This window comes from Ahaetulla prasina, chromosome 3 (assembly GCF_028640845.1).
Source record: "Ahaetulla prasina isolate Xishuangbanna chromosome 3, ASM2864084v1, whole genome shotgun sequence".
Lineage (NCBI taxonomy): Eukaryota > Metazoa > Chordata > Lepidosauria > Squamata > Colubridae > Ahaetulla > Ahaetulla prasina.
Genome location: NC_080541.1, coordinates 218,578,375 through 218,599,387, shown reverse-complemented (window position 1 = coordinate 218,599,387; position 21,013 = coordinate 218,578,375). Strand labels below are relative to the sequence as shown.

Below are 21,013 nucleotides of genomic sequence, written 5' to 3'. Positions count from 1 at the left end.
GTCGTTAAAAAATGAGGATGATCTCCCATCCAGGTATTATTGATCTCCCACTACTTGCTTGGTGAGATCAGCCCAGTGCTGCCCCCTAGATGAGTTCCTTTTTCAAGGCTTCAAAAATATTTTAGAACAAACTAAAGTGATATTTAGGGTTTGCCTGCAATGGGGTCAAAACCAATGGTGGGTTGCTCCTGGTTCGACCCGGTTCGGGCAAACAGGTTGCAGCGGCGTCAGGAGGCTCCCCCCACCCGTCCAGATGTCTCTGTGCATGCTCAGAAGCTTCTGCGCGTGTTCAGAAGTGGCACACGTGTGCACCCACAAGCAAACCGGTAGCAATGGGATTTGAATCCCACTATTGGTCAAAACCCATAAGCCAGGGAGAACATATCTCCCACTCAGTGGTGAAATCCAAAATTTTTTACTACCAGTTATGTGGGCGTGGCTTGGTGGGTGTGGTGGGCGTGGGCATGGCCGGGGAAGGATACCGCAAAATCCCCATTCCCTCCCCACTCCTGAGGGAAGGATATTGCAAAATCTCCATTCCCACCCCACTCTGGGGCCAGCCAGAGGTGTCATTTGCTGGTTTTCTGAACTACTCAAAATTTCCGCTACCGGTTCTCCAGAACCTGTCAGAACCTGCTAGATTTCACCCCTGATCCCACTGAATCCCAAATCCTCATTTAGAGCCAAATTAGAGTACCAGCATTTATCTCTCTGTAAGATCATCTTTAATGTCCCCTCCCCCACTCTCAAATACAAGTAGTCCTCGACTTACAAGTCCATTTAGTTGAAATTAGAACGTCATTGAAAAAGTGACTTATGGCCATTTATCACACTTACGACCATTGCACACCATCCCCATGACCAATATTCAGCTTCTTGACTCATATTTATGACGGTTGTGCATCATGTGATCCCCGTTTGTAACTTTCTGACCAACAAAGTCCACAGGGTAGCCAGATTCACTGAACAACCTTGTCCCTCACTTAACCACTGCCATGATTCACTTAACAACCTTGTCCCTCACTTAACCACTGCCGTGATTCACTTAACAACCTTGTCCCTCACTTAACCACCGTGATTCACTTTAACAACCGTGGCAAGAAAAGGTCTTTAAGGTGGGGCAAACCTCCCTTCACTCATGTTTCACTCAGCATGAGAAACGCGGGGCTCCGCGATGACTCTCTTAAGTCGAGGACTACCCGCGTCCCAACCCCACACGTGCCCAGAGGCAATTCCAAGAGAGCTCGCCTGGACTTGTCCTTCCGGGCGGAGAGGGGGTGGGGAGGAAATCCTTGGATTGACTTCACCCCATTCCTAAGAGGACCATAAGAGGCGTGCATAATATTGTTTTTCTTTTTCTTCTTCTTATAAATATATATATGCTTATACCTCCTAATATTCCCTCATATATATGTTTATATACTATATAATCTTTTTGTGTGATGCTTATATATATTGTCTCATAATCCTAAAAGCTTTAACCAAAAACTTTCTACTATTGACCTCACCCCATTCCTAAGAGGACCATAAGGGGCATGCATAAGCGCACAAATGTGCCTATCATTCCTGTCCTATATATATATTAATGATAGTCACAGAATAGAATAGAATAGAATTTTTTATTGGCCAAGTGTGATTGGACACACAAGGAATTTGTCTTGGTGCATACGCTCTCAGTGTACATAAAAGAAAAGATACCTTCTTTTAAAAGGGAAATTTTAAAAAAAAAGTAGAGAAGGGGAGAAAGAGAATTTTGGGGAGGGGGTGCCTCTCCCCTCTCCCCCCCTCCTCTCGCCCCAGCGGCCGGTGCAAGGCGAGCCACGCGTGCGGACTTTCCCCCTCTTTGTCTCTCTCCCTTAACCTCCTTTTCCCGGCCGGCCGACGCGGGCAGAACGGGTTAACCCGGGACAAGAGCCGCCAGGGCTGCCGACACAATGGGCAGCCTCCGGCAGGGCTACTAATCCCCGCGTGGCCCCTCCTTCCCTCAGCCCCCCCCACCCCCCACTCCAACACCCCGCGCCACTTCCCTCCCGGGGACGCTGCTGCCGCCGCCGCCGCCGCGAGCCGCCAAAAAAAGAGCGAGGAGAGAAGCGAGCCGCGCTCCGGATCGAGCGGCCGCCCCGCGGGAGGAGCAGCAGCAGCAGCAGCAGCAGCAGCAGCAGCAGCGCAGGTTGCAAGCTTGGCGGCTCGACTTTGCCGGAGCGCCCGGATCGAGCTCCTCTTGCCCGGATACCCTGAGCGGTTCGGGGCTCAGCTCCATCGGCCTCCCACGGCGGCGGGATCATCCACGGCCGGCTCTTTCCAAGCGTGTCGGCCGGCCGGCCAGCCAGGCGGCCGAAGTCCCCGGGGTGGGCGGAAAAAATGGCGAGGCGGCTGGTGCCCGTTGCTGGGCTCCGGTGCCCGGTGGCTTTGCTGCGGTTGGCGGTGGTAGCGGCGGCCCTGCTGGGTTCTCCTTCGTCGGCTCAGCCGGTCTCCTTCCAGGCCGACGTGAACGGCTACAGCTTGCACCCGCCTTACTTCAACCTGGCCGAGGGCACCAAGATCTCGGCCACCGCGACCTGCGGCGAGGAAGAAGCCGGCGGCCGGAGCCCCCCACGCCCCGTGGAGGATCTCTATTGCAAACTCGTGGGAGGGCCGGTCTCGGGAGGGGAGCCCAACCAGACCATCCAGGTAGAGAGAGCGCTGCCTTTACCGGGAAGGCTGCGTGTGTGTTGTGTGGGTATGTGTGAGAATGCTGCAGCAACAAGTGTGGTGTTGTGTGTTGTGGTGTGTGTGTGTGTGTGTATGTGTGAATGCAGCAACAAGCGTGGTGTTTTGTGTTGTGTTGTGTGTGTGAATGCTGCAGCAACAAGCGTTGTGTTGTGTGTGTGTGTGAATGCTGCAGCAACAAGTGTGGTTGGTGTGTATTGTGTGTGTGTGTGAATGCTGCTGTCTTGGGGGTTTTGGGGGTGGAGGGGTCTCTGCGGGGTCTCCTTTCTACGGAGAGGGCTACTACGCTCCGGATGGTCGCGCTGGAGTTCCCCCCACCACCACCAGTTGGAGGGTTTGGGGAAGGAGAAGCGCCGGGCTCCAAAACAGAGCCATCCCCAACTTCAGGTCTACTTCCTCTTGGCAAGAAGGCAGGAAAGCCATGCCTTCCCATGGCCTTCGGACTCTTGACGAAGGGATCTTGTCTTTTTATGTACACTGAGAGCCTATGCACCGAAGATAAATTCCTAGTGCACTTAATCAATAAAGAGTTCTGTTCTGTTCTGTTCTGGTCTACCTTGGGTTTTCAGCCTGCAGTTCTCCCCCGCCCTTTGCCCAGGCAGTTAGGACTCTGGGTAGGCCCTTCCTTCCTTCCTTCCTTCCCTCCCTCCCTCCCTCTTCTCCCTTCTTTCTTTCCCCCTTCCTCTCCTTCTTTCCCTCCCTCCTTTCCTTCCCCCTCCCTCCCTCTCCTTCCCTATTTCCTTCCCCCTCCCTCTCCTTCCCTCCTACCTTCTTTCCTTCCTTCCTCCTTCCTTCCTTCCCTCCTTCCTTCCTTCCTTCCTTCCCCTCCTTCTCCTTCCTTCCTTCCTTCTTTCTTTCCTTTCCTCCTTCTCCTTCCTTCCTTCCTTCTTTCCTTTCCCTCCCTGTCCTTCCTTCTTTCCTTCCTTCCCCTCCTCTCCTTCCTTCCTTCTTTCCTTTCCCCTCCCTCTCCTTCCTTCTTTCCTTTCCCCTCCCTCCCTCCCTCCCTCTCCTCTTTTCCTTTCCTTTCCTCCCCTCCCCTCCCTTTCCCTCCCCTTCCCTCCTTCTTCTGATCTCCCTCCCTCTATTCATCCATCCATCTCTAGATTGTGTTTACCTTCCAATTTTCTTCGCTTCTGAACTGATTCCCACTTATAAGACAGACGCACAAACCCTCTTTTGGTGATTGTGGCTTTCCGATGTGCACTTTGTGTCTGTTTACGTTCTCAGGTGCCCTTTTGTTCAGTGCTTTATAAAGGGGATTTTTCCCCCCACATTTACCACATTTCCTATCTGAAAAGGGTCCCTAGTGTTCCTTACTCAATATTTGTTGGAAAAAGTCCAAGAAATCACTTGCTAAGCTGAATTTCTGGGCTGGGTAGCTAAGTGAGGGAGAAAAAAAAATTGATCAGAAGTCTAAAGAAATGGAGACCAAGGATTTGATCTCTCAAAAGGTTGGAGGGCGCTAAATAGAAATTGGTTTCTTCGAGAATTAGGACTGTGGGTATGTTATTACAGGGTGTTCAGTCTTAAGAGCAGAATGGCATGCAGCTCGGCACAAAATATGTTTGGACTTGTTGAGTGAGAAGAATAGAAAAATGCTTGCTAAAATTCTCTGCTGAAATTGAAAACATTTAAACCTGTCAGATTTTGCGAGGGTGACGAATTTTGGAGGTACAAAGTACTTTTTAAAGACGCATAGGGCTGGGCAAAGCAAATTGATCCATTCCATTCGTTCTTTTTGATAATCGTAATTATATACACGTATATTATTTTCTCCAGGTGTTCAGGGGATTCCCATATCCGTTTTGTAACTTAGTCCCATTGTGGGTAGTAAAACTCCTTGGTTTTACTTAAAAGTTAGCTAGGGTTGAAATGGTGAATCTTCTAAGCATAATTTTGAATTGATTATTGCATTGTGTAGCTTATACCTGGATATTTTGTGAAGCTCTCAGAATGTGCCGGCTTAAAGCAGCGGAAGACAATTAAAAAAAAGAGAAGTTAAATATAAAGGAAATGGTGTTTATCAACATTTCAAGATTTTGAGATAGAATGAAATTCTATCACAGATGTCATCTTACCTGCAACTTTCTATACAAAATAATTACTTTTGTGATGTGCACCCCTAGTAAGGTGTTCAGAGATCAACCTAATTCAAATGAAATGTGCTTATGTTTTTTATTATGCATTATAAATGATTTTGTATAATAGTTCCACCTTGGATCTTTTCAAATCTGAACTGTAGAGGTATAATCGTTAACAGCCTACAAACCAGGAGACCATGAGTTCTAGTCCTGCTTTAGGCATGATGGCTAGTTGAGTGACTTCGGGCCAATCGCCAGGAGACTGTAAGTTCTAGTCCCGCCTTTGGCATAAAAGCTGGTGGGTGACTTTGGATCAATCACAAGGAAACCTCGAGTTCCAGTCCCACCTTAGACATGAAAGCCGGCTGAGTGGCTTTGGGCCCATCCGCAAGAGCCTGTGAATTCTAGTTCCGCCTTTGGTATGAAAACCAGTGGGTGACTTTGAGCCAGTAACTCTCTCACATCCCAACCCACCTCGCAGGGTTATGGTTGTAGGGAGAATAACAGGAGGAAGAGTATTGACTATGTTCACCACTTTCACTTACTTATAATAAATTAATAAAAGGCAGGATACAAATCTTAGACATAAACAGTCCAGAAGACAGGTAATAAATTATTTTTTTAATAAAAGAATTGAAGGTGGTAGTATGATAATACCTGTATTCCTTGTACTGTAACGGGTTGATATACATAGTTAATTTGTTCTGATCAATTTCATTTGATTTGAATCAGAATAGAGCTGGAAGGGACCTTGGAGGTCTTCTAGTCCAGCCCTTTGCTCAAGCAGGAAACCCTATACCCATGATGGCGAACCTATAGTACGCACAGAGCCAGCCATCGCCCCAGCACAGCTCCACCGCGCATGTGCGCGCGGCTCCCATTGGCCAGCTGGTCTTTAGGTCTCTGCCATGCATGCGTGGGGCAGGGCCTTTCGCGATCTCCGCTGGTTCCACCCTTCGCAGGTGCCTCTCCGTTGCAGGAATGGAGGAGAAAGCTAGGACGCGCTGGGGGGGGGGACAATCTGCAAAGATCGAGGAAGGCACGGAAAGCAGAAGAAAGCTAGGATGCGCTGGGGGGAGAAACTGTCGGGATCGCAAGCCCCCTCCCCCCCCGGAGCCTCTTTTTGTGCCTGAAAAACCTCCTGTACCAACCTGGAAGCCAAAATGGGGGGCGAAGTCACATGCGCGGAGGGTGCATGCGCAGGGAACTTGAGTGCATGCACGGGGTCGGGCACATTGCATTTTAGGGATTGGGGCATGTGTGCGTGATTCGCGTGCATGTGCGTGCTTTGGGGTCTCTGCACCAAAAAGGTTAACCGTCACTGCCCTATACCATTTCAGACAAGTGACTGTCCAGTCTCTTTCTAAAAACCTCCAGTGATAAAGCACCCATAACTTCAGCAGGCAAGCAGTTCCACTGGTTAATTGTCCTCACTGTTAGGAAGTTTCTCCTCAATTCCAGGTTGCTTCTCTCCCTGATTAGTTTCCATCCATTGTTTCTTTTCTTGCCTTCTGGTGCTTTGGAAAATAAGTTGACGCTCCTCTTCTTTGTGGCAGCCTCTCAAATACTGGAATACTGCTATCGTGTCACCCCTAGTCCTTCATTTCTCTATATTAGCCAAACCCAAATCCTCCAGTTGTTCTTCACGTTTTAATCTCCAGGCCTTTGATCATCTTAGTTGCTCTTCTCTGCACTTTTCCCAAAGTCTCAACATTTTTTTTTGTAATGTGGGGACCAAAACTGGATGCCGTATTCCAGGTGTGGCCTTGCTAAGGCTTTATAAAGCGGTACTGATCCTTCACGTGATTTTGATCCTATGTCTCTGTTTATACAACCGAGGATTGCATTAGCTCTTTGGGCTGCTGCTGCAGACTGCTGATTTGATTCAATCACTTTCTAAAGCTCTGGAAGAAAGTTTGGATAACCATCTGTCTGAAACGGTACAGGCCAGGGTTTCCAGCCTAAGCAGGGGGTTGGACTAGAAGACCTCCAAGGTCCCTTCCAACTCTGTTATTCTATTCTGTTCTGTTCTGTTCTGTTCTATTCTAAAGCTGAACCCCAGATTGGAGGGAGACAAAAAGCACACTTTGTGTGTTCTTTCCCCGTGTGCTGCAGAAATGCTTATCTCTTAGTGCTTTGGGATGTGGGGGGGGAAGGAAGACTTTTTGTTTGTCCAACTTAAGCAGAGTGGGTTGAATTTTGAGAATCTTGATATAATGAAGTCCTCAAATTGTTTGCAGGAATGTGGGTGGGAGCGGAGGGTGTGTTAAAGATAAACAATTATTACAGCCTTATGTCAAAGTAAACGTCGGCTTAAAAGGGGCCCTCAACTGAGCAGCCACAAGCCCCCAGGGACAAGAATTTTTTCAGGAATGTGGGTGGCAGAAGGGTGCCACTCTTTGAGGAGCTGGTACTCTTCAAAAGGCTAAACGATCCTGAACATCTGGACGCAGAGATCCCAGTTGCAAGAGGGAATTTGTTAAAAGAAGGCCGCAGAAGAGCGTGAGCCCTTCAACGAAGCTTTGATTTCCCAGAGTTGTTGTAAATCTTGTAAGGGCAACTACAGTAGTTGGGAAAGAAGTGGAATCTGAAACCTTCCCCCCACTGAGGGAAGACAAACCAAAGCAGCAGGACCTCTGCGTTTGCTCCTGGAGTAGGAAGCCGCTAAGATCCCAGTTAGCAGTATATCAAGAGTTGCAAGGGACCTTAGAGGTCTTCTAATCCAACCCCTTGCTTGAGCAGATGCTATATCAGGGGTGTCAAGCTTGATTTCATTGAGGGCCGATTTAGGGTTGTGTTTGACCGTGGGGGGTGGGGGTGGTGAAGTGGGGGTGGCCAGCTCATGTTAGGGGTGCCTGTGGCGGCCCGAGCGCTCTGCCAGAGAAAATGGGCTCCCGAACTCCATTTCGCCTGCGTTGGCCTCCCGCAACCCTCTGCCAGCGAAAATGGAGCTTGTGGGGCTGCATGCGTCTCTCTCGATCTCCATTTTTGCTGGCAGAGCGCACTGCAGGCCAGTCCTTTGCTGTTTCCAGGGTGGCCCCACAGGTCAGATCTAAGCACCCGTTGGGCCAGATCCGGCCCCTGGTCCTTGAGTTTGACACCCCTGCTCTATATCATTTCAGATGTGAAAATATTTACAGACTCCTCACATCCTGGACATAAATTGTGTCAACTCCTACCCTCAAAACGAGGCTACAGAGCAGGGGTCCCCAACCTTTTGGCCCTCAGGGACCACTAAATTCATAATTTTAAATATTGCGGACCACTAATGTGATCTGCCTAATGACTGACTGGCAAGGTGATCATGTGACTGGGTGGGCGTAGCCAACTTGATGCCAGTCACATCGAGGGGCGCCTCGCCGGCCTCTACTCGCCCCTCCCCCTCCCAGCCACTCCTCACCTGCCCACCCGGACTCTTTAGGGCCCCAATAGGAAACAGTTGTTGGAGCTAAGCAGCCACTATGAGAAAGAGTTGGCAAAATAGCTGGCTCAGTTCAAATTGGATCTGACCGAGAAGGAGGCTCAGCAGAAGCACCTCACTGAGGACTAGGAGCATAGGCTTTCCAAGCAGAGGAAAGACCTGCGGGAGTGCAAGGCCAGGTACCAGTGCCTGGAGGATCAGCGGGCTGAGATGGACAGCCAATTCCAGGCCATGATACAGTCCCCACTGGAACGAGATCCTCTGGCTCTTCGCCACCAGTGGCGCTTCCCTCCAGCCTTCGCCCAAAATAATTTTTCTGCGGACCACCAAAATTTTCTTGTGGACCACCAGTGGTCCGCAGACCACCAGTTGGTGACCACTGCTATAGAGCACTGTACACCAGAACAACTAGATACAAGAACAGTTTTTCCCCGAACGCCATCACTCTGCTAAACAAATAATTCCCTCAATACTGTCAAACTAGTTACTAAGTCTGCATTACTATTACTATTCGTCTTCTCATCGTTCCCATCACCCATCTCCCACTTACGACTGTGTGACTGTAACTTCATTGCTTGTATCCTTACAATTTATATTGATATTGATTGTTTCCTAGTATGATTTGATTGGTTATTTGTACCCTATGACTATCATTAAGTGTTGTACCTTATGATTCTTGGCGAATGTATCTTGTCTTTTTATGTACACTGAGAGCATATGCACCAAAGATAAATTCCTTGTGTGTCCAATCCCACTTGGGATTCTATTCTATTCTATTCTATTCTATTCTATTCTATTCTATTCTATTCTATTCTATTCTATTCTATTCTATTCTATGAATGGCTATATAATCTCTGGTTAAAAACCTCCAGTGTTGGAGAACCCAAAACTTCTGAAGACAGGCTGTTCCATTATTTAATTGTTCCCACTTTTCTTTGGTGGTTTTAGATTGCTCCTCTCCTTATTTAGTATCCATCCATTCTTTCTTGTCTTGCTTTCTGATGCTTTGGAAAATAGGATTTCATTATATCAAGATTCTCAAAATTCAACCCATTCCAGTTGAGTTGGACAAACAGATACTCTTTGTGGCAGTCCCTCAAGTGATGGAACAGAATAACAGAATATCAGAGTTGGAAGGGATCTTGGAGGTCTTCTAGTCCAACCCCCTGCTCAGGCAAGAAACCCTATACTATTTCAGACATATGGTTGTCCAATATCTTCTTTAAAACCTCCAGTGATGGAGCACCCAAAGTGCTCAACAGTGCTCAACAGTTAATAGAATAGAATAGAATAGAATAGAATAGAATAGAATAGAATAGAATAGAATAGAATAGAATAGAATAGAATTTTTTTTATTGGCCAAGTGTGATTGGACACACAAGGAATTTGTCTTGGTGCATATGCTCTCAGTGTACATGAGTAGACACAAGTTGTTCCATTCATTAACTGTTATCACTTGTCAGGAAATTTCTCCTTAGTTCTAGGTCGGTTCTTGATTAGTTTCCATTTCTTGCTTCTTGTTCTGCTTTCAAATGCTTTGGAGAATAGATTGACCCTCTGTTCTTTGTGATAGCTCTTCAAATATTGGAACACTGCTATCATGTCTCGCCTAGTCCTTTTTTTCCGTTAAACTAGACAAACCCAATTCTTGCAAACATTCCTTATATGTCTCCCTAATCATCTTTGTTGCTGTTCCTTGCACTCTTTCTAGAATTCACCTGGACTTCATCCTCTGTAGGTGGGTGAGAAGAACTAGGTTTTACTCACACATAAAACAACTGTTCTCACAAAGAAGTGGAGAAGTAACCATAAAAAAAAAAACCCACCACACTGCGTGGACTTTGTTTCTATGGAAGTGATGCTTCTACCAAACCGGTTTGATTGTTGTCTTGGGTTGCTAAACTAAGCAGGTTGAGGCCAGATTACTATAGTTCATTGATGGAGTCATTCATTCATTGAATTTCTATGTTGCTGACTGAGAGGAAACTTAGATGAGGGAATAGAAGGGGAACTCATCAAATTTGCAGATGGCACTAAGCTGGCAAGAATAGCCAACACCCCAGAAGACAAGCTCAGGATCCAAAAAGATTTTGACTGACTTGAACTATGGGCCCTATTTAACAAAATGAAATTTAATATGGAGAAAAGCAAGGTTTTACACCTGGTCAGGAAAAACCAAAGGTACAAGCGGTTTACAGAATCGGCATCGGGGTGAAATGCTACCGGTTCGCTCCGGTTCGGGCAAACCAGTAGTGATAAAAACTACCGGTTCAAGCGAACCGGTAGTAAAAAAAATGCTTTAAAAAGTAAAAAAAAAGGTTCCGACAATAACAGCTGTGCCGTGCGATTATTGGAACCTTTTTTTACTTTTTAAAAGCATTTTTTTACTACCGGTAATAGGTAGTAAAATATGCTTTAAAAAAGTTTTTTAAAAGGTTCTGACAATCGTATGGCACAGCTGTGATTGTTGGAACCGTTTTTTTACTTTTTTAAAGCATTTTTAACTACCGGTTTGGGCGAGTTTGAGTTTGACACCCTGCTCTATATCATTTCAGATGTGAAAATATTTACAGACTCCTCACATCCTGGACATAAATTGTGTCAACTCCTACCCTCAAAACGAGGCTACAGAGCAGGGGTCCCCAACCTTTGGCCCTCAGGGACCACTAAATTCATAATTTTAAATATTGCGGACCACTAATGTGATCTGCCTAATGACTGACTGGCAAGGTGATCATGTGACTGGGTGGGCGTAGCCAACTTGATGCCAGTCACATCGAGGCGCCTCGCCGCCTCTACTCGCCCCTCCCCTCTCAGCCACTCCTCAACTGCCCACCCGGACTCCTTAGGGCCCCAATAGGAAGCAGTTGTTGGAGCTAAGCAGCCATGAGAAAGAGTTGGCAAAATAGCTGGCTCAGTTCAAATTGGATCTGACTGAGAAGGGGGCTCAGCAGAAGCACCTCACTGAGGACTAGGAGCATAGGCTTTCCAAGCAGAGGAAAGACCTGCGGGAGTGCAAGGCCAGGTACCAGTGCCTGGAGGATCAGCGGGCTGAGATGGACAGCCAATTCCAGGCCATGATACAGTCCCCACTGGAACGAGACCCTCTGGCTCTTCGCCACCAGTGGCGCTTCCCTCCAGCCTTCGCCCAAAATAATTTTTCTGCGGACCACCAAAAATTTTTTGTGGACCACCAGTGGTCCGCAGACCACCAGTTGGTGACCACTGCTATAGAGCACTGTACACCAGAACAACTAGATACAAGAACAGTTTTTCCCCGAACGCCATCACTCTGCTAAACAAATAATTCCCTCAATACTGTCAAACTAGGTACTAAGTCTGCATTACTATTACTATTCGTCTTCTCATCGTTCCCATCACCCATCTCCTCCCACTTATGACTGTGTGACTGTAACTTCATTGCTTGTATCCTTACAATTTATATTGATATTGATTGTTTCCTAGTATGATTTGATTGGTTATTTGTACCCTATGACTATCATTAAGTGTTGTACCTTATGATTCTTGGCGAATGTATCTTGTCTTTTTATGTACACTGAGAGCATATGCACCAAAGATAAATTCCTTGTGTGTCCAATCCCACTTGACCAATATAGAATTCTGTTCTGTTCTGTTCTGTTCTGTTCTGTTCTCTTCTCTTCTCTTCTATTCTATTCTATTCTATTCTATGAATGGCTATATAATCTCTGGTTAAAAACCTCCAGTGTTGGAGAACCCAAAACTTCTGAAGACAGGCTGTTCCATTATTTAATTGTTCCCACTTTTCTTTGGTGGTTTTAGATTGCTCCTCTCCTTATTTAGTATCCATCCATTCTTTCTTGTCTTGCTTTCTGATGCTTTGGAAAATAGGATTTCATTATATCAAGATTCTCAAAATTCAACCCATTCCAGTTGAGTTGGACAAACAGATACTCTTTGTGGCAGTCCCTCAAGTGATGGAACAGAATAACAGAATATCAGAGTTGGAAGGGATCTCGGAGGTCTTCTAGTCCAACCCCCTGCTCAGGCAAGAAACCCTATACTATTTCAGACATATGGTTGTCCAATATCTTCTTTAAAACCTCCAGTGATGGAGCACCCAAAGTGCTCAACAGTGCTCAACAGTTAATAGAATAGAATAGAATAGAATAGAATAGAATAGAATAGAATAGAATAGAATAGAATTTTTTTTATTGGCCAAGTGTGATTGGACACACAAGGAATTTGTCTTGGTGCATATGCTCTCAGTGTACATGAGTAGACACAAGTTGTTCCATTCATTAACTGTTATCACTGTCAGGAAATTTCTCCTTAGTTCTAGGTCGGTTCTTGATTAGTTTCCATTTCTTGCTTCTTGTTCTGCTTTCAAATGCTTTGGAGAATAGATTGAGCCCTTGTTCTTTGTGATAGCTCTTCAAATATTGGAACACTGCTATCATGTCTCGCCTAGTCCTTTTTTTTCCGTTAAACTAGACAAACCCAATTCTTGCAAACATTCCTTATATGTCTCCCTAATCATCTTTGTTGCTGTTCCTTGCACTCTTTCTAGAATTCACCTGGACTTCATCCTCTGTAGGTGGGTGAGAAGAACTAGGTTTTACTCACACATAAAACAACTGTTCTCACAAAGAAGTGGAGAAGTAACCATAAAAAAAAAACCACCACACTGCGTGGACTTTGTTTCTATGGAAGTGATGCTTCTACCAAACCGGTTTGATTGTTGTCTTGGGTTGCTAAACTAAGCAGGTTGAGGCGAGATTACTATAGTTCATTGATGGAGTCATTCATTCATTGAATTTCTATGTTGCTGACTGAGAGGAAACTTAGATGAGGGAATAGAAGGGGAACTCATCAAATTTGCAGATGGCACTAAGCTGGCAAGAATAGCCAACACCCCAGAAGACAAGCTCAGGATCCAAAAAGATCTTGACCGACTTGAACTATGGGCCCTATTTAACAAAATGAAATTTAATATGGAGAAAAGCAAGGTTTTACACCTGGTCAGGAAAAACCAAAGGTACAAGCGGTTTACAGAATCGGCATCAGGGGTGAAATGCTACCGGTTCGCTCCGGTTCGGGCAAACCAGTAGTGATAAAAACTACCGGTTCAAGCGAACCGGTAGTAAAAAAAATGCTTTAAAAAGTAAAAAAAAAGGTTCCGACAATAACAGCTGTGCCGTGCGATTGTTGGAACCTTTTTTTACTTTTTAAAAGCATTTTTTTACTACCGGTAATAGGTAGTAAAATATGCTTTAAAAAAGTTTTTAAAAAGGTTCTGACAATCGTATGGCACAGCTGTGATTGTTGGAACAGTTTTTTTACTTTTTTAAAGCATTTTTTTAACTACCGGTTTGGGCGAGTTTGAGTTTGACACCCCTGCTCTATATCATTTCAGATGTGAAAATATTTACAGACTCCTCACATCCTGGACATAAATTGTGTCAACTCCTACCCTCAAAACGAGGCTACAGAGCAGGGGTCCCCAACCTTTTGGCCCTCAGGGACCACTAAATTCATAATTTTAAATATTGTGGACCACTAATGTGATCTGCCTAATGACTGGCTGGCAAGGTGGTCATGTGACTGGGTGGGCGTAGCCAACTTGATGCCAGTCACATCGAGGGGCGCCTCACCGGCCTCTACTCACCCCTCCCCCTCCCAGCCACTCCTCACCTGCCCACCCGGACTCTTTAGGGCTCCAATAGGAAACAGTTGTTGGAGCTAAGCAGCCACTATGAGAAAGAGTTGGCAAAATAGCTGGCTCAGTTCAAATTGGATCTGACCGAGAAGGAGGCTCAGCAGAAGCACCTCACTGAGGACTAGGAGCATAGGCTTTCCAAGCAGAGGGAAGACTTGTGGGAGTGCAAGGCCAGGTACCAGTGCCTGGAGGATCAGCGGGCTGAGATGGACAGCCAATTCCAGGCCATGTACAGTCCCCACTGGAACGAGACCCTCTGGCTCTTCGCCACCAGTGGCGCTTCCCTCCAGTCTTCGCCCAAAATAATGTTTCTGCGGACCACCAAAATTTTCTTGTGGACCACCAGTGGTCCGCAGACCACCAGTTGGTGACCACTGCTATAGAGCACTGTACACCAGAACAACTAGATACAAGAACAGTTTTTCCCCGAACGCCATCACTCTGCTAAACAAATAATTCCCTCAATACTGTCAAACTAGTTACTAAGTCTGCATTACTATTACTATTCGTCTTCTCATCGTTCCCATCACCCATCTCCTCCCACTTATGACTGTGTGACTGTAACTTCGTTGCTTGTATCCTTACGATTTATATTGATATTGATTGTTTCCTAGTATGATTTGATTGGTTATTTGTACCCTATGGCTATCATTAAGTGTTGTACCTTATGATTCTTGGCGAATGTATCTTGTCTTTTTATGTACACTGAGAGCATATGCACCAAAGATAAATTCCTTGTGTGTCCAATCCCACTTGACCAATAAAGAATTCTGTTCTGTTCTATTCTATTCTATTCTATTCTATTCTATTCTATTCTATTCTATTCTATTCTATTCTATGAATGGCTATATAATCTCTGGTTAAAAACCTCCAGTGATGGAGAACCCAAAACTTCTGAAGGCAGGCTGTTCCATTATTTAATTGTTCCCACTTTTCTTTGGTGGTTTTAGATTGCTCCTCTCCTTATTTAGTATCCATCCATTCTTTCTTGTCTTTCTTTCTGATGCTTTGGAAAATAGGATTTCATTATATCAAGATTCTCAAAATTCAACCCATTCCAGTTGAGTTGGACAAACAGATACTCTTTGTGGCAGTCCCTCAAGTGATGGAACAGAATAACAGAATATCAGAGTTGGAAGGGATCTCGGAGGTCTTCTAGTCCAACCCCTTGCTCAGGCAAGAAACCCTATACTATTTCAGACATATGGTTGTCCAATATCTTCTTTAAAACCTCCAGTGATGGAGCACCCAAAGTGCTCAACAGTGCTCAACAGTTAATAGAATAGAATAGAATAGAATAGAATAGAATAGAATAGAATAGAATAGAATAGAATTTTTTTTATTGGCCGAGTGTGATTGGACACACAAGGAATTTGTCTTGGTGCATATGCTCTCAGTGTACATGAGTAGACACAAGTTGTTCCATTCATTAACTGTTATCACTGTCAGGAAATTTCTCCTTAGTTCTAGGTTGGTTCTTGATTAGTTTCCATTTCTTGCTTCTTGTTCTGCTTTCAAATGCTTTGGAGAATAGATTGACCCCCTGTTCTTTGTGATAGCTCTTCAGATATTGGAACACTGCTATCATGTTTCGCCTAGTCCTTTTTTTCGTTAAACTAGAAAAACCCAATTCTTGCAAACATTCCTTATATGTCTCCCTAATCATCTTTGTTGCTGTTCCTTGCACTCTTTCTAGAATTCACCTGGACTTCATCCTCTGTAGGTGGGTAAGAAGAAGGGTAGGCTTTACTCACACATAAAACAACTGTTCTCACAAAGAAGTGGAGAAGTAACCATAAAAAAAAAAACCCACCACACTGCGTGGACTTTGTTTCTATGGAAGTGATGCTTCTACCAAACCGGTTTGATTGTTGTCTTGGGTTGCTAAACTAAGCAGGTTGAGGCGAGATTACTATAGTTCATTGATGGAGTCCAAAAAGATTTTGACTGACTTGAACTATGGGCCCTATTTAACAAAATGAAATTTAATATGGAGAAAAGCAAGGTTTTACACCTGGTCAGGAAAAACCAAAGGTACAAGCGGTTTACAGAATCGGCATCGGGGTGAAATGCTACCGGTTCGCTCCGGTTCGGGCAAACCAGTAGTGATAAAAACTACCGGTTCAAGCGAACCGGTAGTAAAAAAAATGCTTTAAAAAGTAAAAAGGTTCTGACAATCGTATGGCACAGCTGTGATTGTTGGAACCTTTTTTTACTTTTTAAAAGCATTTTTTTACTACCGGTAATAGGTAGTAAAATATGCTTTAAAAAAGTTTTTTAAAAGGTTCTGACAATCGTATGGCACAGCTGTGATTGTTGGAACCGTTTTTTTACTTTTTTAAAGCATTTTTTTTACTACCGGTGTGGGCGAATAGGTAATAAAAATGCTTAAAAAAGTAAAAAAAAATGGCCACACCCACCCAGTCACATGACCCCCACCAAGCCAACCCCACCAAGCCATGCCCACAGAACGGGTAACAAAATGTTTTGCATTTCACCACTTGTCGGTATATTGCTCCCAACAATCTGGGTCCTCATTTTACTGACCTTGGAAGGCAGGAATGTTGAGTCAAGTTTGAGCCGATGAGAATTGAATTGTCAAACTGCTGGCAGCCAGCAGTCAGCAGAAGTAGCCTGCAAATACTGCATTCTAACCACCACGGCTCTTTAAAAACTCCTTGATTTCACAACCCACGGACAGACTCAACCAACTGAGAAACTGAGCATCCTAAGCCAAGCTTAAAGTCCAAAACAGAGCTTGGCACTCAGACAAATCGGCCATCAGTAGACACATGGAGATAAACCACATTTATACATCATTATTCATACGATTCATTACACAGTCACCCAGATGTTCAAACTGCACCTTTATTACGGTTCGTCACACAGCCAACCAGATGTTCATTATTATTTTCGTCTCTTGCACAGTCAGCTGGATGTTCAGACTAAATTTGGGGGTTTTAATCCACCTGTCGACTTCCATGGGATAGGCAGTTGTGGATGTTTGATAGTGTTACGGATTTCGTCGCAGATGTAAGCCGTTCTAAGTAAAGTTGCCTTTTGTAATTAACTGATGGTGAATTTGTCAATGGCAGTGGTGATGCTCCGATTGGTTTGGGATTTCACCCAAGGCGCCTATTACAGGTAGTCCTAGACTTACAACAGTGCCTTTAGTGACCATTCAAAGTTACAACAGCACTAAAAAAAAGGCACTTATGACCGTTTTTCACATTTTGATCACGCTTCCCTGTAGTCACGTGATCAAAATTCAGATGCTTGGCAACTGGTTCGTATTTATGATAGTTGCAGCATCCCAGGATCCCAAAATGTGATTCCCTTTTATGATTTTCTGACAAGGAAAGTCAATGGGGAAACCAGATTCGTTTAACAATGGCGTTACTAACCTAACGACTGCAGTGATTCACTTAACAAACATGGCAAGAAAAGTCAAAAAATGGGGCAAAACTCACGTAACAAATTTCTCACTTAGTAACATCAATTCTGGGGTCAATTGTGGTCATACGTCGAGGACTACCTGCACTGTTATTATTATTACATTTATTTGCTGCCCATCTCGCCGTTCGAGAGGACTCTGAGCAACGTTCAAAAGACAGAATAAAAAAGTTAAAACAGGAAACAAAAAGAACAGCACACCTCCTCATCAGCAATCAACACCCAGATAAGCAGAGATTAATACCAGACAAACAATCAAGTAGTAAACAATATCCGAATCAAGGGATTATCAACTAAGACAAACAATTAAGCAATAAACAGCAGCCTAATCAAAGAACTATCAAGGAGAAAACCACATCCCCACCAATACTGATAGGGCAAGCTACTGTATATAAACCAGAAGCAAACCACACACTCACTACAATTGATGATGCTACCTAGTCAGGTAACGAAATGTGTGCAGGAAACAACCAAGCTCGGAGAACACCAAGGATCCCAAAGACACCTTAGTTTTTTCTTATTCCTTTTGATTGATTATGTGCCAACAAGTTGATGTTGATTCTTAGCAAGCGCATGACCTGTGCGCTCTCACAGGGAGGAACTCCTCAGGGTGCCGTCAGCCAGGCAGTGCCGGCTGGGGACGCCCAGGGGAAGGGCCTTTTCTGTGGGGGCTCCCACCCTCTGGAATGAGCTTCCCCCAGGACTTCGCCAACTTCCTGACCTTCAAACCTTTCGCCGCGAGCTTAAGACACATCTATTTATCTGCGCAGGACTGGACTAGAATTTTAAATTTTAAATTTGGTTTTAACGGGGTTTTATTATTTTATTGTGGTTTTAATATTCGGCCGTATTTAATAAGTTTTTTAAATTGGGGTTTTAACTTGTACATATATGTATGTTTTACTAGGCTCTAAACCGCCGTGAGTCCCTTGGGAGATAGGGCGGTATAAAAATATGATTAAATAAATAAAATAAATAAATAAGTACATAAATTTTCTCCATGACAACCTTTTCTTAACTTGGTTTTTCAGGTCTTCTCATGTACCGTAGTATGTAGTCCAGTGGTGGGTTTCAAATTTTTTTACTACCGGTTCTGTGGGTGTGACGTGGCTTGGTGGACTTGACTTGGGGAAGGATACTGTAAAATCTTCATTCCAATCCCCAATCCAGGGGAAGGTTACTGCAAAATCCCTATTTCCTCCTGATCAGCTGGGACTCGGGAGGCAGAGAATAGGTGGGGGCGAGGCCAATCAGAATTTTTACTACTGGTTCTCCGAACTACTCAAAATTTCTGCTACCGGTTCTCCAGAACTGGTCAGAACCTGCTGAAACCCACCTCTGATGTAGTCAATCAAATTTTAATGATGAACCGGTTCCGCTGAGTTTCAAGCAGGTTAAAGTTAAGTTGGTGGGCTATAAGGAACATGTGTTTGAAAAGGGTCTGAATTACTTTCTGCTTTGGAAGGATATGTTTCCTTCTTCCCTGACCACAAGTAGCTATAGATAAAGTCTACAAGAGCCCTTTGCAGCTCATAATCTCAAAAGGTTGTGCATGAGTGGACGCAGATATGGGATATCTACCTAGTACGGCTGTATTACTATTGCTCTTCTCCTGTTTCCTATTACCTATTTCCTTATGACTACAACTTTGTTGCTTGTATCTTACGATTTATATTAATTGATTTATTTAGTATCCTAGTACAATTTATGTTGATTGCGTATTTAGTATCCTATGACTATCATGATTAAAGTATTTTGTGATGATTATGATCATGATTTATCATGTTGCTTGTATGTACACTGAGAGCTTATGCACTAGAGACAGTTTCCTTGCGTGTCGAATCACAGTTGGCCAATAAAGAATTCCATTCCATTCCATTCCATTCCATTTCTTGTTCTGTTCTGTTCTATACCGTTCCATTCCATTCAGTTCTATTCCATTCCTTATTTTGTTCCTGTTCCTGTTCCTGTTTCTGTTCCAGTAGTGAAATGCTACCGGTTCGCTCTGGTTTGGGCGAATCGGTAGTGATAAAAAGTACCAGTTCGGGTGAAACGGTAGTAAAAAAAAGCTACTGATTCCTCCAAAAAGATATTTCCAACGATCAGCTGTGCCGCGTGATTTAAAATCACTAGAGAGCAGGAAATCCTGCTTTCTAGTGAATCTAAATCGCATGGCGCAGCTGTTCTCCCCCCCCCACGCGCTGTTCTACATACCTTCCCAAGCCTCCTTTTTCCATGCAAAGCGCACATTTGGCATATATTGTGCATGCATGTGCAGTATGCATTTGGCATGCACTGCGCATGCGCGCGGAGCACGCATTTGGTGCGCAATGTGCATGCACGCTCATGCAGCGCACGTTTGGTGCTCATTGTGCATGTGCGGGCAGTGACCGGTGGCAAACTGGGGAAGATTTCATCACTGTCCTATTCTTATTCCTACAGTATTCCTAATCCTAATCCTAATCCTATCCTATTCTATTCTTCTAAACCTCATCTAATTGGGAGAAATCATAATCTCTGGTTGCCTGAACTAGGTGCCCGAACAATGTATGCTGGCCCTTTAAATGTCCTCAACGTAAAACCATTGGCTTAGTGATTGTTTGAAATTGCATTGACACTGAGAAAAAAGTGACTTACGATCAATTTTCACACTCATGACCGTTGCAGCATCCCTACAGTCACATGATCAAAATTCAGGCGCTCGGCAACAGGCATGTATTTATGACGGTTGCTGTGTCCTAAGATCATTGTCCACCTTCCCAGCTGGCTTCCAACGAGCAAAATCAATGGGAGAAGCCAGATTCGTTTAACAGCTGAACAGCTGCAGTGATTCGCTTAACAACGGTGGCAAAAAAAAAAGATGGGACAAAGCTCACTGAACCTTATTCAGCAGTGGAAATTTTGAGCTCAGTGGTGGGTCGTATGTTGAGGACTATCAACATACAACCTCAACATACGACCTCAACAAAGGTCCTCAGACTGGATTCAGAGTGAACGGTGATAATTGGCACAATTTCTTAGCAGTAGATTTGCCCAGTAGGTATGTAGGTAGGGAGAGAGAGAGAGAGAGAGAGATGATAGGCAGATAGATAGACAGACAGACAGACAGACGGACAGACAGATGAGTGAGAGATGATGAGATAGATAGCTAGCTAGCTAGAGAGAGATAAAGTGAGAGAGACAGACTGGATGGATGGATAGATAGATGATAAATAGATAGATAGATGATAGGTAGATAGATAGATAGATAGATAGATAGATAGATAGATAGATAGATAGATAGATAGATAGATAGATAGACAGATAGACAGATGAGTGAGAGATGATGAGAGAGAGAGAGAGATAAAATGAGAGAGACAGACTGGATGGATGGATGGATAGATAGATAGATAGATGATAGAAGATAGATAGCTATAGATAAATAGACAGATGAGTGAGAGATGATGAGAGAGATAGCTAGCTAGAGAGAGAGAGGGAGAGGGAGACTGGATGGATAGATAGATAGATAGATAGATAGATAGATAGATAGATAGATAGATAGATAGATGATAGATAATAGATAGATAGACAGACAGACAGACAGACAGATGAGTGAGAAAGATGGTGAGAGATAGAGATAGCTAGCGAGCGAGAGAGAGAGAGAGAGAGACA

The 21,013-nt window shown here is 44.4% G+C and overlaps 1 protein-coding gene across 1 annotated transcript in view; it reads left to right on the top strand.

The window, feature by feature from the left end:
* Positions 1-2,070: 2,070 nt before the first annotated feature.
* LAMA5 (laminin subunit alpha 5) overlaps positions 2,071-21,013 on the top strand; it is a 295,290-nt gene continuing 276,347 nt past the window's right edge. The window contains exon 1 of the mRNA XM_058176711.1: positions 2,071-2,670. Within this exon, the coding sequence (XP_058032694.1) occupies positions 2,362-2,670 (309 nt within the window). The 5' untranslated portion in view covers positions 2,071-2,361. The remainder of the gene's footprint in view (positions 2,671-21,013) is intronic.